This window comes from Mycetomoellerius zeteki, unplaced genomic scaffold (assembly GCF_001594055.1).
Source record: "Mycetomoellerius zeteki isolate Tzet28-1 unplaced genomic scaffold, Tzet1.0 scaffold52, whole genome shotgun sequence".
NCBI classification, from domain to species: Eukaryota; Metazoa; Arthropoda; class Insecta; order Hymenoptera; family Formicidae; genus Mycetomoellerius; species Mycetomoellerius zeteki.
The window spans coordinates 1,177,083-1,189,539 of NW_017257523.1; the positions used below are offsets into that span (position 1 = coordinate 1,177,083).

Sequence of the window (12,457 nt, forward strand, 5' to 3'; positions counted from 1 at the left end):
AAATTTATTACAATTCTACTAAAATTCATTTAGTTATATTACTTTGTTATCATATTAAAAATTGATTAATTATGTTACATTTTATTAAACTTTATTTAATTATTTCACATGCACATATACATTCAAAAAAACGTGCAACTCTGTTTCAATTACTCGCTGACATTGTGTCTCGACCGTTCTACGCATTTGTAACTTGCAACGCATAGATTTACAATCGTCCTTGCGGGAGTGACTCACTGTCAGAGAGACAGTATGCGGACGATACTTTTTATCACCTCGTAATTCCGTCGAGTCTGCCACTTGCAATCCGGACATAGCTAACATCACAAGCGTCTAGAAACATCGGAGACCTTCACGGATTGGCTATGCTTCCACGTAACGAACGCATAACAGCAACGTGAACGTGACCGTATCTTGAGTCTATTAAATATTTATGAAGCTCGACGTGATGCGTTATATAATATCTATATAGCAGGATGTAAGATGAATAGGTCACACATCTAATATAAAGAATCAGATATTTCACAGAAACGTCGATAATTTAATGAAAAAAGCTGATGATTTAATTTCGAATAATTTTTTCTTTATTAATTTCATTTGTTAATTCAATTTAATTTATTAGTATCATCACATCATAAATATCTTTCTTTCAATGGATGGCATATTTTATGGATGGTATATTTTAAAATCCTTATATAAGTTTATTACAACGCCAATCTATGACTTTTTATTGGCAAATCTGCTTGTCAATTACTTGCTTTAAGAGAGAACTAAGTATTATTTATTATATAATTATTCCAATGATAATTCTCTCTAAATTGCACATTTTATATGTTCCATCAATCTGTCCATGGAATATTGTGGCTACGCGTTAATTTCACGTACATTACAGTCCCGATGCCGGTCAACCGCAAGTGTCGGCAGTTACTGCAGGTTTTGGTGATGCGTTAACCGCAGCTTTGGACGTAATGGCCTTTGCACATGACTTTGACTTATCCACTGCGACAGAGGGCATACCTACTAATATCGACGCAAAACAGATAAAGACAGCGCAGTCGAAAGCCGCTTTCGACGACCAGCAGACGAAAACAACCCAAAATAATTCAGAAGTGGTGGTAAATGTGCAATCGCATAATCAATCCATTAAAGAAGAAACTAAATTATCAGGTCTCACAGATTTAATCGATAAATCTATCGATCCCGTAAAGGATGTGGAGGCAATGAATTTGAAAAATACAAATCGTAAGTACAGATATGCAAATTCTTAATAATTGATAACAATACTTAGCAAAAAATTTTTTATCCACTAACTCTAATCAGAATAAACGTTCTTATCATTTTCGATTCACTGAATTGAAATCTGTAAATGAAAATATTCTATCACGTTAAGTTTTTGACAAAAAAATGAGGTTTCCATTTGCAGATTTGAATTCAGCGCGTCAAAAAGTATAAAAGACACTTAATCTGATACTCGATCAAAATTTTTTCTATCGACTAGTGTAATTAACCCTCAGTACCCACGTTTCAAAAAAGTCCCTATCTACCCATATCTGGGTATTTGTGTAACCTAGCGTTTTCTTTTGCTTGTATCTCAGATTGTAGTGCATCGATTTTAACTTTTTTTTTTAATCTGTCGTTTGAAGACTGAAAAAAGAATTTTTGAGTTAGAAAGACGAAAATGTAACGCAAAAGATATTTTGCAATAAGTGAGAAGGAAAAAAACGTGAAAAGAACGAATCGGGGGGGGGGGGGATGAGCTAACCCTTTGTGGATACTGAGGGTTAACAATTTCTTTCTGTTAATAATATTCGATAATAACAAGAGCAAATTATAATAAATATGCTGAGCGGTTTTTTTTTTTTGTAAAAATGAAACCAATTTTATATGAAGAGATTAAATAGCATTGAATATAGAAACAAAAGCGCTCGAAGAAACTGTCGAAGATCCATTTTTGGAACTCGCTATCGCTTCCGAGACTACAACAGATTATAAAACTCTACTGCAAATGGCGAAGTCCGCTCTAGCCACGAGCGAAGCTTCAATGAAAACCACAATCGATCCGCAAATTCTAGCACACTTCGCTATGGTCGCGCCGATCATTGAGAAATCTACTATCGTTAAGAAACAATATTTCATGGAGTCCAGCGACAATGACCTCGGCGGTGAGTACAAAATATACGAAGTTATCATTAATAAAAATTGCATAAATCTCGTATTATTATAAATAGAGAAATTTATGTCAATCGTTTTTGTAGGTGATAATTTACTCGGCACCGAAGCTCGCCTTCGAAGGATAAAATCCGCGAATAACAGATTCATTACTACATCGAAACGGTCACGCCGTGACGACGATGGCGACAGTTCCTCATCTACAACGTCCGTCGAACAAAGTCTGCGATATCGACCACTACTGAATGATCCGGAAGAGAAACCAATGAATCGTATCGAGACTGAAGGACGAAAGACCTCCGTGGAAACAATTAAGCCGGAGGTCAAGCAGAACGGCAGCATTCCTACCAAACCACCCGATAAAATCCAAAAACGTCGACCAAAAACGGCCAAGAATAGGTAATAAAGTGTATATATAGTCAATAATGAGTTGCAAAATTTTCCGATAATTTCGCGATAAATTATATATTTAGGAAACGATAATTGAACGGTGAAATATTTTTTCTCGAAGAGAAAATTATGCGAGTTCTATATTTTATATATTTCTAAATTTAAAGTAAAACAAAACTTTATTTTTTCATAAAAAATAAACAGTTCTCACTGTTAAATTTATAGTGTCAAATTTAACCTAACGTGAGTCGCCACTGCTTCTACTAAATATATCATTATTTTTTACCGATATTTTTAAAACGATAGTTAAATTTGATACTATATTGTGTCAATTTGACACTAAAACAGACACTAGAACAGACCTATGGAAAAATTATGTAAGTCTACACTGTTAAATCTGTAGTGTCAAATTTAACTTAACGTGAGTCGCCACCGTTATTTTTGTCATCTATTTATGATACTAAAACAATAGCTATATTTGACACATATAGTGTCAAATATAGCTACTGTTTTAATATAAAATAACGATGTGATGACAAAAATAACGGTGGCGACTCACGTTAAGTTAAATTTGACACTACAGATTTAACAGTGTAGACTTACATAATTTTTCCATAGGTCTGTTCTTTATTCCAGCACTACCTGAACTGGTGCACACAGTGCAATAAGTTAAAGCGAAACAAATGTATATTTTAATTTCAACTTATTGATGCACCAGTTTAGACAGTAATAGACAGGAATAAAGAACAGATCTCATATCTCGAAAAGAAAGATATAAGTTTGTTGTGAGCAATCAATATCCATTTTTTTTTAGTCGTACAAATATAGCTTGTACAAATATAGAAGTCGATGTTTATTGAACAGAATAACTAACCGTGATAGCTGACAGTAGAATCTGGATTTCCAAGTGCATAATGGCCAACATGACAGCGCGCGTGCGTTAATTGACACGACTTAAATGACACATTAATTAAATTCCATCTAATAATTATCCCACATCGTTAGTTACGCAGTGTTCCACACCGGTTGTACTATAGATTCTTCCACGCCGATCGATTTTTCTTTAATAAAGGTATCATATTTATAACTTCAGCATAAAAAATATACGACAAAAGCATTGTTAAAGTAGATTTTATTTGAAACTGAGATTTAATTTGAAGCTTGGCTATATATACACAAATACACACACACACACACACACACACACACACACACACACACACACACACACACACACACACACACAACACGGCAATGTTAAAAATTGCATAGATGCAATAATTAATGAACTCTGATATTATCGCGCAAAAAAAAATCGTGTTCAGAGAATTATTTTACATTAAAAAAAAAAAATAGTATCCACTAAAAAAATTCGATAGCAGTCTGCATAGAACGGTATCGGCATTCGATTGACTGCTTCCCTAATCGGTCGGTGCTTTTTATGATGCATGCGCAGGGTATCGCCTAAAGAAATTGTGGAACCAGCAAGGAGAAGAGAATCGATTGAGCAGAATAAAGCGGCTTCACCACCAACGTCGTCCTCGGATCCGCTCGAGCCATGGAGCACGCGTGGCATTACCGATATGAACACAATATTGGCCTGGCGGGAAAACGCACCGGACAGTCCTTAATATGACTTTATGACATTTTGCGCTGCACCGATCATGATGTCGATGACGACGTCAATGTCAGCGCCGTAGGGTCGCACACGTGGATGATCCCCCATAAAGAAATCTTACGCCCGAACGAAACCGCTTATTTTGAATATCCTGGATAAATCAAGTTTCAAAAAGTCTACACACGTGCAGCAAGCATTATATGCGCTTTATTTAATTCTACAATACGTCAAGTTGATCTCCAACATATTTAAAAATTGTACATAGATATATCTTTATAGGAATAAGCAGAAGCAGAATGTACGATCGTTATACAAAATAATTACACGAGCATGATAAATGAAGGATAAAATTAGTTGACAATATCTTTTTACATACGTAAATCGTTGGCTTATTCATCCGTTTTTCCGGGGTGAACTTTGAAACACAGATTAATGTCGCATAAATTAGTTTTTTGGCGGTACCACGTGGCATTTAATATAAAAAAGAGCTTGGGCGCTTTCACGAGGAGTATATAAGCTCGAGCTAAACAGTTTGTAAAGATATACGATCGATTCAAAGCGATTTGCATATATAGCGATATTGTGTGTATAGGTATTATTAATACAGGTATTACTCAATCTTACTCGCGAGGCGCATATCTCATTATGGAAAACATGCCGCCAAGTAACAGACTTCCCTATGATAATTATTAAAGTAAACACATATGCCGGGGACCAAATGATGTTAATTCACCGTTACGTAACTTTCAGATTGCACGATGAGAAATTTTCTCATACATGTATATATCTATTAAAATGAACCACTGAGGAATTTCTCAAAGATACAGATACGGTTATATAGCGCAAGCAACATACCTTCGTGCCGTAGAAGATACTTTCAACTTTAAAGGAGATTCCAGATTTTTACTCTTACAAGATTTGCCAATTACGCAATTTGCAGCTAAAGTATTTAGTAAGTTTAGCAGCTTGGCATGCTGCAATATCGTGTGATAATAGCAATCTCTTCACTGGTAGGCGTAGTTCATATTAAGGATAAGAATAGTATAAAAAATATATTCCACGCATTGGAGAGGCACAATATCTCCAAATATTTATTTGAATTTTTACCTACATATCTGTACGTGAATGTTATTTGTATATAAAATATGTATAAAATAAATTATTTTTAAGTCAGTATGTTATTACTTTTAAATTCCTTAAATTAATTTTATTTTCTCTTGCGTTTTATTGTTCATGTACCACTTTCAGTTTTAGTCAAAATGTTTGACAGACCATTACTTGAAAATGTAAATTGCATTACTGACAAAACAATCAACCCTTGTAAAATTGAGTTGCCGCATATGCATACCATTTTACGTTAAAACGTTAAGCAAATTTACAATGTCGTTAAACACGTCATGCAGTCCGAATTTGCAAAATTTATGCCTTTTTGCCCTCCACGTAATATTACAAGAATATTACATGTATTTCTTTTTATTATTCGATAATTGTTACATATTTTATACTCAGTTTAATGCATAAAATAAAGTTAGAATATATGCATCGAGTGACGGGTATCGATTTTCGAAATTTTTAGTTACTCGCAATTGTAATTCACTATGTCTATAGTCTATACGATATTCCCCAGTTTTGTCTGCAATCTCCATCTATTGTTGCGACGAAAGGAGCTGGAAAGATGCTCGGCAGTCTCGGGAACAAACGGAACTTGAGAAGTTCTTACCTCTCGCGCGTATTGAAACAATAATGATATGAGAGGCAACTCAACCTGCGATATCAAAATGAAAACACGTGCCGCGTACAGCGTGAGAGAAGGAACGAACTTGCCGAACAGGTACGTTTACACGCTACAACATCTCTCGTGGGGGAACGATCGAACAAACAAATTTCGAATACACCTCTATACGCCAGAAATTCACCGTGATATTACTATAGAGCTTTATAAATCGCACTTAAGGGGAAATATTGCATTACGAAATTGTTCCACAAACAGTAGGGGAAAGTGATCTAAATTGGACCGTGTTCCAAATAGGACCTTTTTAATTTAAATGAATACGGTTAAGCAGATTTGCGTACTATTTATAATGTAAAGTCCTTATAAGACACCGAACATGTGATAGCAGTTTGACAGTTCTATGTCATAACATTCATAAAATAGACGCAAATATGTATTTTCAGCCATCGTGCAAAAATTTTTTTAAAAAAGAAAATCCTTGTAAATCATTATTTAAATGGTGTTAAAAATTTGAAAAGTAATTGATTTAAGATAATTAAATAGTGTAGAATTCAAAAATATCAAACATTTTGTGATCACTTTTGCGGTTTATTGTAAAATTTGTTCCAAAGTTCTTAACGACCCGTGTCCAAATCAGACAGTACAGTAAATAACTTATAGGCCTGGTTGTAGTACTGGTGATCGGCTGACCAAATCTGGTCCAAGGAATTAAATCAGTAAAATATCATGAGTCATCAGACTCAAATTAGTTGAATTTTATTGATTTTAATTCTAATAATATAAACTATCAGTAATTTTTTTTTCTGAAAAAATTTTTATCTTTGACTGTAAAATTGCTCGTTTTTACTCAATACTAAAAAAAATACATTAAAATATTTTAAAATTCTATCTAAAAATCCATAAATATAGGAGTTTTCGATTTGAACCAGGGGATGGTCCGATTTGAAACCGATGGTTTCAAATCGGACCGGAAAAAGCGTTTTTACATTTTCCATTATAGTTCAACACAAGTGAGAGATACGTCAAAATGGTCTGAAGCAAAAATGAAGGGAATTAAATGATCTTTTCAATGGCACTTTCGGTTTTACGATCGGACTTTATTTACGCCTTATAGAGAGCAAAAACTGCAAATAGGTCCGATTTAGATCACTCTCCCCTACCTTGTAAGCGGATGAGAGAATCATTTATATATTTTATCGCTTTTATCCTCGCTTTCGTGTTGACTTAACGTTTGATTTTCTCCACGTTTTTTATTTATTTTTTATTTTTACCCCAATAATTGCTTTTTTTAGCAAATTATATTATAATTATAACATATATATACAATTATAAATTATATATGTAATGTAAAAATACATACAATTATTATATATTATACTACTAAAAGTACCAATATTTCTTACTCACTAAAAAATCCAAACAAATAAATTACTATGAAAATAAAGAAAATGATGAAAAATCAAATATTTCATCAACATAAAATTCATAATAAATCGCGGCTCCATAGTCTGGACGCACCTTAAATATTATATAATCTAAAAAAAACGATCAATAATGACCGCTCGGTACTTCAAGTGTTAAATACGTTACAGACTATTATTTTTGCTAATATATTGTTAATATATGATTATTTATCGTAATAAGGCTTGGGTCTCAAATATGCCGCTCGAGTATTTACATCGGTCAGATTCGCCAGAATTAAACGAAGTGAAATACAGACCCCGCGGTATTCCGCAACAGTGCGAAAAGAAGAAAAAGAGAATATAAATTTGGAAATAAATTTGGATATAAAGCAATGTGCCACGCGGGCACATTGCTTTATATCCAAATAAAAATATCGGTCTGTCGAGTGCCGGGCATTCCGCCCGCTAGATCATTTATCAGAGGCCCGTTTCGCCAACGATTTCCTTTTCTTTACGTGCGGCGGCGAATTCTCGAGCGTAATAAATGCATAATTGAAATACTTTTCGCGCGGTGCGTTGTTTAGATATACCTCTCGTTTTTCGTTTGTGTATGGATCAAGCGCAAGGCCGACCAGCACGGTGAATCGATTCGCAAAGCAGCGATATGAATTTCCGTTCCACGTTGCGCGATAAATTTTCTTACCAATCCGGCATCCCGGAACTGTCAAAGTCGCTAAATTGATTCGCGCGATCTGAAGTTAGATAGTTTGCGAGGGCGGAAAAAAAAGAAAAGAAAATCTGACGTCGCGATTAAGGGCGCTGGGCGGATAGCAACTGAAGTACGTAATTGTAGCTGACGCGTGTGACTAATCTCACGAATGGATTGGCGACGATGAGGTTTAACCGGAGGACAGCCCGTATCTTTTGCCTCTTATCTTTTCTCACGCATTACAGTGACGGTGAAGCGAGAGGAAGGATGACAATTACAGATCGCGAGAGTAGAAATTATTGCCGCATTTACCCCGATCACACCATGTGCTTATTTCCTGTAAATATTTATTAAAATTGTTTGATTAGATAATATCCATAAACTGTATCCATGTGTAAACTACATTTGATCCACAGAGAATAGCAATTTTGTAAGCGCGGTACTCAATCACGATGAAATATGCTGACAGACGTCCGAGTTTTTCGAAATCCAATATGTCTAACCTAATTTTTTATTACTCGCTATTTTACATAATTGCGAAATTGAACGCTGTCTTTCTACAACAAAAAATATACATAGAAAGAACGATTTTGCTGAAATATTTAAAACTTTAGCTAGATACAGATCTGAAAATAATTTTATTGGAAAGTCAAGCATAATGAGTGACGCTGCAAAATAATTATCTATATAGGAAATATTTTAAAATTTAGCTAGATACAGATCTGAAAATAATATAAGGAAGTCAAGCATAACGAGTAATGCAAAAATTTTTGATATTCTAGTAATCAGCTTGAGTACCTTACAAAATTATTCTGATAGTTTAACAAAATTATTTTCAGATCTGCATTCAGAAAAATTTTAGATATTAAGAGGATCCTAAAATCATTTATTTTATCGATTCAATAGGATCTATTTATTAGTCATTTACACATCACTAGCTATATTACTACATCAATATTGCATGCATATATATGTATAAATTTCTAATTGATCTTTCATATTAGGTATTTAATGCCAGTTTTTATCAATATAATTCAACTTTAATCTTAGTTTAACGAACTCTTCATCTTTTTCTAATTCTACGGACAGAATTGTTTCTTAAAATTACTCTGAAAATTAATAATAAAAGTGTTAAGAAGGGCTACGAACCATAAGAAAACAATATTTAAATAAAAGATATAATATAATTAATAAGAACTAAAAAAATAATACAAACGGCGTTTATATTATTAATTTATATTAATCGAATCATATTACGCGATGTATTTTACTCTGAAAATAATAGTTGTGGTACAATTCAATATTTTAAAGATTTTTACTATGCACTTCAGTAAAATTAATCAAGCCTATTATATATTTTATTGTAGCTTTATTAATGAATGAAAGAAATTTACATAAAATTTTTCGAAATACAATGTTGTCCCAAGACTATCATATTTTCAAGGTAAATTCTTAGAAAAATTCTCTCCGTGTAAGAGTTAAAGAGAACCGAGATTAAAGTTAATCTATATAAGTAGAAATGAGCATAAGCCAAATTCTAATAAGAACTCAACATTATTCATGTAATCTCTAGTCCAAATCAAGATTGTTTTATATATATATAAAGCACAAAACTTGTATATAAAGCAAATATTGTTACGAGCCAAAAACTTATAAAAACTATAATTTTGCAAGTTTTTGGCATAAAATCGACCCATTTGGACTATTATCGTTTATAGTTTATACTTTAATTGTGGAAAAAGATTTTTAAATTTGTATACATATATAAAAGCAATTAGAAAAACACTTATTTGAAAAATAATCGATAAAACATACGACTTTAGGATCCCTTTAAATTTTTATATATTTCAGCAAAACTGTTCTTTCCGTGAATATACATCTTTAGTTTACAATTTGGTATTCATTTCTATAGTCTGACTGCGAGAGCGCGAATTGCATCGATATGGTGAACAACGACCTCGATGAGGAGGACATCGAGGAGGTGCTCGAGAGTCATAATCATTATCGCGTTGTCATTGCGAACGGCAAGGAGAGTCGTGGAAATCCCGGGCCGCAGCCCGCCGCAAGGACCATGATGGAATTGGTAGAAAAATCGACGGAACACGCGCGACGTGATATTTAATCATTTATCCCGGGGATGGTGGACGACGTCTGAAGTGTCATTTGTTTCGACAGATCTGGGACGACGAACTTGCCGTTATAGCTCGTCGATGGGCGCTGCAGTGCAAGCTCTTCGAGAAGGATCAGTGCCGAGATGTTGGCAAGTAACTCCGACGGATATATCTCATTTTTCATCCCTCTCTCTTGCCGCGCCGTTATTTTTCAATATCCAATAACCCATGCAGACGCGAAATTGTTCTACCGATACAACCACCGAAACGCGTGTGTATGCAGCATTGTGTATGTAAGACCGCACAGTCCCGATTCTGATTCTCTAATCGACGCTTGCGGATTTTGGTTTAAAGTTTATTCGGAGCTCATAGATTTCGGTGATTTCGGTGATATAAAAATATGCGAAAATAGTTTTTGTATTCAAAAGAATAAAAATACAATTAGCGGAAATATCTTCGAAACAATCAATATAAAATTCTTCAAAGTTATAACGGTTTCAATATCTGCAAAATTAGATAAACTAGTAAAAGTTTTATTCGAGGTTTTAATAAAACGGAACTGTGAATAATCTTGTGTGTTTCAGGGATCGTTAATTTTAAAGGCAAATACGAGATCAAAACATACAGACATTTTATAGGATCTGTAAAAATATCACGACATTCTATCAATATAAAAAAATATTGACAATTTCAGTATCACAGTCCGTTTTTAATAATTCTACAGTTCCTTATAAAAATAATAAAGTTTCGCATTCTTTATATTACAAAACCAAAATTGAAAATACAGCGTGCCAACTTCGCGAATTTAGAACGATTTCTCTCTGAAGTATAAAAAAAGATAAATATTTCTATTTTCGACTACAGTTTGCGTTAATATTATATTGAGTTTTATCAACACATGTAACTTGAGAACAAATTTCCAATAATTACTAATTTTAATACACTTTAAATAAGGAGTCGAATAAGGCCCACCTAATTTATTTTATTTTTTTTTAATTCTATTTATGGGGATATTGAAATAAATTAAGTGAGAATCAAATCTTCATTTCATTCACTCCCAAAAATAAATAAAATATATTATTTATATAGAATATATGTAAATGAACGAAAAAATTTTTTGAGTTTTGATATTGGGCCTTATTACATGAATATGAATATAATGAAGTCCAAATAAAAAATAAATTAAAAATAACAATGAAAATAAACACTTTCTTTCTAAATCAGTTTTAAAATGATTATTAATCATAAAAAGGAAATTCCTTAGGACTTACTCTACTCTCAAATATTACAATTATCTTTAATTTTGTTTGTAATTAATTTTTCAATTTTTAAAAATTTTTAGCAATTTGAATGCAATTTTGGCTTCTTAAAAGATAGTAGCATTAAAAATCGTTATTCTCTGGCGTAAACTCTACACATAACAAACAAATAGCTATAATAAAAATCACATAAGTGGGCCCTATTTAATAAGTACATGTTTAAAAAAAATACTTATGCTTATTTCAAAAAAATTATTTATTAATTATTTTCCATAGTTAGGAAGTTGAATAAATTATAATGAATTATAATAAATTATGAAACATTGTATACTGGTACATTTTGCAGTAGATTGTTATAAAACTGGCTCATATTAGCCTCATACACGCAAATTTTTGTTGTGTTAAACAAACGTGTTGCTATCGATTCCAATTCTTTAATCCTTTTTTATCTATTTCCTATGACACATCTTTTAAGCATACAGTGCAGGCGTAAAGCGAGTTTTGAAGTAATAAATTTAAAAGTAGGCCTTTTTTAGGGCCTGGGCCTTATTCGGCTCAGATACGTTATAGAAATTTGTACATTTGGAAAAAAAAGTGTCGTGCTGATAATTTATTGCAATTCCCCAGCGACATTTCTCGTTAATTCTTACAGAATTCTATGCCCTACAATAATTTTTAAACAGAGTTCCGACGGCTATATATTTTTAAATAACTTTAATATTTTCAATTTTGGTTTTTAAATATAAAAAATGCGGAGCTCTTTTTTCATTTTTATAAAGAACTGTAAAACTATGACAAGTGATATTATAATATAATTGTCATTATTTTTTTTATATTAATAGAATATCGTGACTAACTTCACAGACTCTATTTTACCAATGCCCGTTTTTACCAATGTAAATAACTTTAATCTCAATTCAATTTACGCTTCATCGTTTTCTCTTAAAATTTGAAAAAATGAAGAATAATAATTTGAACCGAGATTAAAGTTAATTTACATTGATATAAGTAAATATTATTGAAACAAGTCGATTGTTGTAGAACGATTTGGAGTGTGGCAGAATGT

The 12,457-nt window shown here is 32.7% G+C and overlaps 3 protein-coding genes across 4 annotated transcripts in view; all 3 read left to right on the forward strand.

Moving 5' to 3' along the window:
- iav (transient receptor potential cation channel subfamily V iav) overlaps positions 1 to 5,030 on the forward strand; it is a 31,476-nt gene extending 26,446 nt beyond the window's left edge. The window contains exons 10-13 of the mRNA XM_018455915.1: positions 893 to 1,242; positions 1,914 to 2,162; positions 2,256 to 2,568; positions 4,016 to 5,030. Coding sequence (XP_018311417.1) covers positions 893 to 1,242; positions 1,914 to 2,162; positions 2,256 to 2,568; positions 4,016 to 4,190 — 1,087 coding nt within the window. The 3' untranslated portion in view covers positions 4,191 to 5,030. The remainder of the gene's footprint in view (positions 1 to 892; positions 1,243 to 1,913; positions 2,163 to 2,255; positions 2,569 to 4,015) is intronic.
- A 3,134-nt stretch (positions 5,031 to 8,164) lies between these two features.
- Positions 8,165 to 10,289, forward strand: LOC108727713 (venom allergen 5 2). Of its 2 annotated transcripts, none has more exons than XM_018455922.1 (3): positions 8,165 to 8,360; positions 9,934 to 10,104; positions 10,197 to 10,289. In XM_018455922.1, the coding sequence occupies exons 1-3, from the start codon at positions 8,205 to 8,207 to the stop codon at positions 10,287 to 10,289; spliced, it is 420 nt and encodes a 139-aa protein (XP_018311424.1). In that variant the 5' UTR covers positions 8,165 to 8,204. The 2 variants fall into 2 exon arrangements, with proteins under 2 accessions (XP_018311424.1, XP_018311425.1); XM_018455923.1 differs by having other exon boundaries at positions 8,165 to 8,347.
- A 1,980-nt stretch (positions 10,290 to 12,269) lies between these two features.
- The window catches only part of LOC108727681 (uncharacterized), a 5,878-nt gene continuing 5,690 nt past the window's right edge, over positions 12,270 to 12,457 (forward strand). Inside the window, exons 1-2 of the mRNA XM_018455880.1 lie at positions 12,270 to 12,287; positions 12,433 to 12,443. Of these exons, the coding sequence (XP_018311382.1) occupies positions 12,270 to 12,287; positions 12,433 to 12,443 (29 nt within the window). The remainder of the gene's footprint in view (positions 12,288 to 12,432; positions 12,444 to 12,457) is intronic.